General features: G+C 45.0%; 1 protein-coding gene across 1 annotated transcript in view; it reads left to right on the top strand.

Moving 5' to 3' along the window:
- The first annotated feature begins 2,615 nt into the window (after positions 1-2,615).
- Positions 2,616-3,235, top strand: part of LOC143291406 (aminopeptidase N-like) — an 18,102-nt gene continuing 17,482 nt past the window's right edge. The window contains exon 1 of the mRNA XM_076601246.1: positions 2,616-2,888. Within this exon, the coding sequence (XP_076457361.1) occupies positions 2,616-2,888 (273 nt within the window). The remainder of the gene's footprint in view (positions 2,889-3,235) is intronic.

The raw sequence follows: 3,235 nt of genomic DNA, 5'->3' as shown, positions 1-3,235 counted from the left end.
TCTTTTTCGCGCGGCATTTTTGGTATTTTTTCGCTCGGTATTTTAGTATCTTTTCAAGTACCATCAGTAAACTGATAGCACAGAGAGAGAGAGAGAGAGAGAGAGAGAGAGAGAGAGAGAGAGAGAGAGAGAGAGAGATAGAGTGAGAGAGAGAGAGAGAGAGATAGAGAGAGAGAGAGAGAGAACTCACTCAGAAGTGGGGGTGCATCTTTTTGACTTTAGCCTCCACTCCAACTACCTCACCTATCTGTCCACCTGCCTGTCATCCTGGTTTTTTTTTTTTTGTTTATCCATCTGTCTGTCTGCCTGTCAGACAGATTGGATGCTGTTGAAAAGCTATCGTCAAAGACTGGATTCTCTACCCCTAACTACTACTCCCCCACCCTCCATCTCACCCCTCCTCGTTTTTTGTTTGTTTCTTCTTTTTTTCCTTTTTTTTTGTACGCCACTTCTTCACTGCTATCAACGTTTCTGTCGGTCGGTAGTCGAGAGGATCGGACACACTCTCAGACCTAATGGCGGCGATTTTGATATATCGCATTCCGATGCTATCCTAAACTGTACCGAAAGTTTGATAATGTTTATTTTATTTCTGGAAGGTATAGGGCTGGGGGAAGGGTAGTGGCGATGCGGAGGGAACTAGGTGTAATGGGGGAGGTGTTGGTGGGGGTTGTGGTGAGAGGATGGGGGGGGGGGGGGGAGAGGAGTAAGAGGAGGAAGGGGTGGAGAGATAGGGGAGAAGAGAGGGAGGAGGGAGGAGGGTATTCTGTTTCCAGTACTTTTTGATGAGTGCTTGATGAAAAGACGGACACTCTCTCTCTCTCTCTCATCTGTGTCTCTCGTCGTTCTCTCTTCTCTCTCTGTCTGTCTCTATCTATCTCTGTCTCTCTCTCTCCCTCCCTGGAGGAAGGTGGCAGAATGGTTAAGACGCTCAGCTGCCAATACAGAGAGTCCGTGAGGGTGTGGGTTCGAATCCCGCTCTCGCCCTTTCTCCTAAGTTTGACTGGAAAATCAAACTGAGCGTCTAGTCTTTCGGATGAGACGACAAACCGAGGTCCCGTGTGCAGCACGCACTTGGCGCACTGAAAAAGAACCCATGGCAACGAGAGTATTGTCCTCTGGCGAAATTACGTAAAATGAAATCCCCTTCATAGGTACACAAATATGTAAGCATGCACTCAAGGCCTGACTAAGCGCGTTGGGTTATGCTGCTGGTCAGGCATCTGCTCAACAGATGTGGTGTAGCGTGTATGGATTTGTCCGAACGCAGTGACGCCTCCTTGAGAAAGTGAAACTGAAACTGAAACTCTCTCCCTCCCTCATTTCTGTCTCTATCTGGTTTTCTCTCTCTGTCTCTCTCTGTCTCTGTCTGTCTCTCTCTCTCTGGGATTGTTTGATTCAGAAGGTTTTGTGGATAATTTGTGCACGGTGTGTATGGATGGTGTAAGAGAAGATGAAGATCGTTTCCTATTTCATTGCGAAGCTTATCAAGATATCAGGACTAAGAATCAACTTTTCCATGTGGCCGCCGAGAGAAGGCAAACCGTGCAGAGCTTGTTGTCCTCTGTTGATGGTGAAGTTCTAATTTCGCTCGCCAGAGGCTGTTAACATGCGGAGAAGAAAAATGGTTAGTTAGAATATGTAGTCATTATATCTATGAATAATATACTCCATCTGTATGCAATTGATGGTCAAGTTGAATATGAACAGTTTATAACATTTGTTGTTGTTGTTTTTGTTGTTGTCAGGCTAAATGGTAGAGGTTGATGATGGAGATGGTAGAGTGCGGTTGAAGATGGTGTGTGTGTGTGTGTGTGTGTGTGTGTGTGTGTGTGTGTGTGTGTGTGTGTGTGTGTGTGTGTGTGTGTGTGTGTGTGTGTGTGTGCTTGTATTGGGCAAATACATCTGTAAACGATTAATTCATTTTGTCCTAGAAAAGCTTATTGACAATAATTGTTTTGAGGACTGTTTTGTTTGTTTTCTTTCGTTCAGTACACGACGCTGCAACTGGCAATTGTTTCCCCTTGACATACGGGCTGTAGAGAGGCCAGTGTCAATAAATAATGTCTGAAGCGTCTGAAGCGTCTCTGTCTCTGTGTCTCTGTCTCTGTGGGGGATGAATGTTAGCTTGTGATCTCTACGCTTTGTATATTAATTATTACAAGTAACTATTCATTTATTCTATTTACTTACTTTTTCTTTTTCTTTTTGACCCTTCATGGTCGAAGACAACATGATGTAAGAAGAAAAGTGACAGATCAGTAATAAAGAAATAGATAAACAAATAGATAGAGAGATAGATGGAATAAATGGATTGGTAGACAGACAGACAGACAGGTAGATAGATAGATAGATAGATAGTAAATAAATAAATAAATAATAAATAAATAAATAAATAAATAAATAAAGCCAAACGAGCTTCTGATTAATTGTTTAACCCACTGCTGAATCCAAAAAAAAAAAAAAAAAGTTGTGTTATCGTTTTCATGTCTTTGTGTTCAGATTCAGAAGAAGAGGTTGTCGGCTCCTCCCCCGAGTCCACCAACACCTCCACCTCCACCCACTCCTCCTCCTCTTCCTCCACTTCCTCCTCTTCCTCCTCCTCAGGAGGCGGGATGTTCAGGCTGCCCAGCACTCTGAGGCCCTTGCACTACCAACTGGAGCTCTTCCCCAACATCTACGGGAGCCAGCCTGCGGATTTCTCCCTCTCCGGCCGCGTCGCCATCCGGGTCCTGTGCCAGGAAGTGACGTCAGTGGTGACGCTGCACGCGGGCGGGGGGCTGCGGCTGTCACGTGAGGAGGGCGCGATGCGCGTGACCCCTGCACTGCTGCAGAACGGCAGCAACAGCAGTGGTGTGGTGGAGGTTCCCGTTGCTGCTGAGATCAAAGTGCGTGTGTTTGCATCATAAACACACACACACACACACACACACACACACACACACACACAGATATAGAGATAGAGAGAGAGAGAGAGAGAAGAATAGATAAAAAGCCGCCGATGTCAAAGTGCGTTGGAATGGGTGCATGCATTGTAATATGGGAACGCACACACACACACACACACACACACACACACACAACAACAACAACAACAACGACAACAACAAACCGCTGATGACTAAGTGCATGGGAATTATAATACTAGATCATTTACACTGATGTCAATGTATGCAGAAATACAGATCATGATTATATGTCAAAGTGGTGAGCGTGCATATAATTCTTCTACAAC

Source organism: Babylonia areolata, chromosome 17, assembly GCF_041734735.1.
Source record: "Babylonia areolata isolate BAREFJ2019XMU chromosome 17, ASM4173473v1, whole genome shotgun sequence".
Lineage (NCBI taxonomy): Eukaryota > Metazoa > Mollusca > Gastropoda > Neogastropoda > Buccinidae > Babylonia > Babylonia areolata.
The sequence above is the reverse complement of the archived record's forward strand: the minus strand, read 5'-3'. Positions and strand labels throughout refer to the sequence as shown.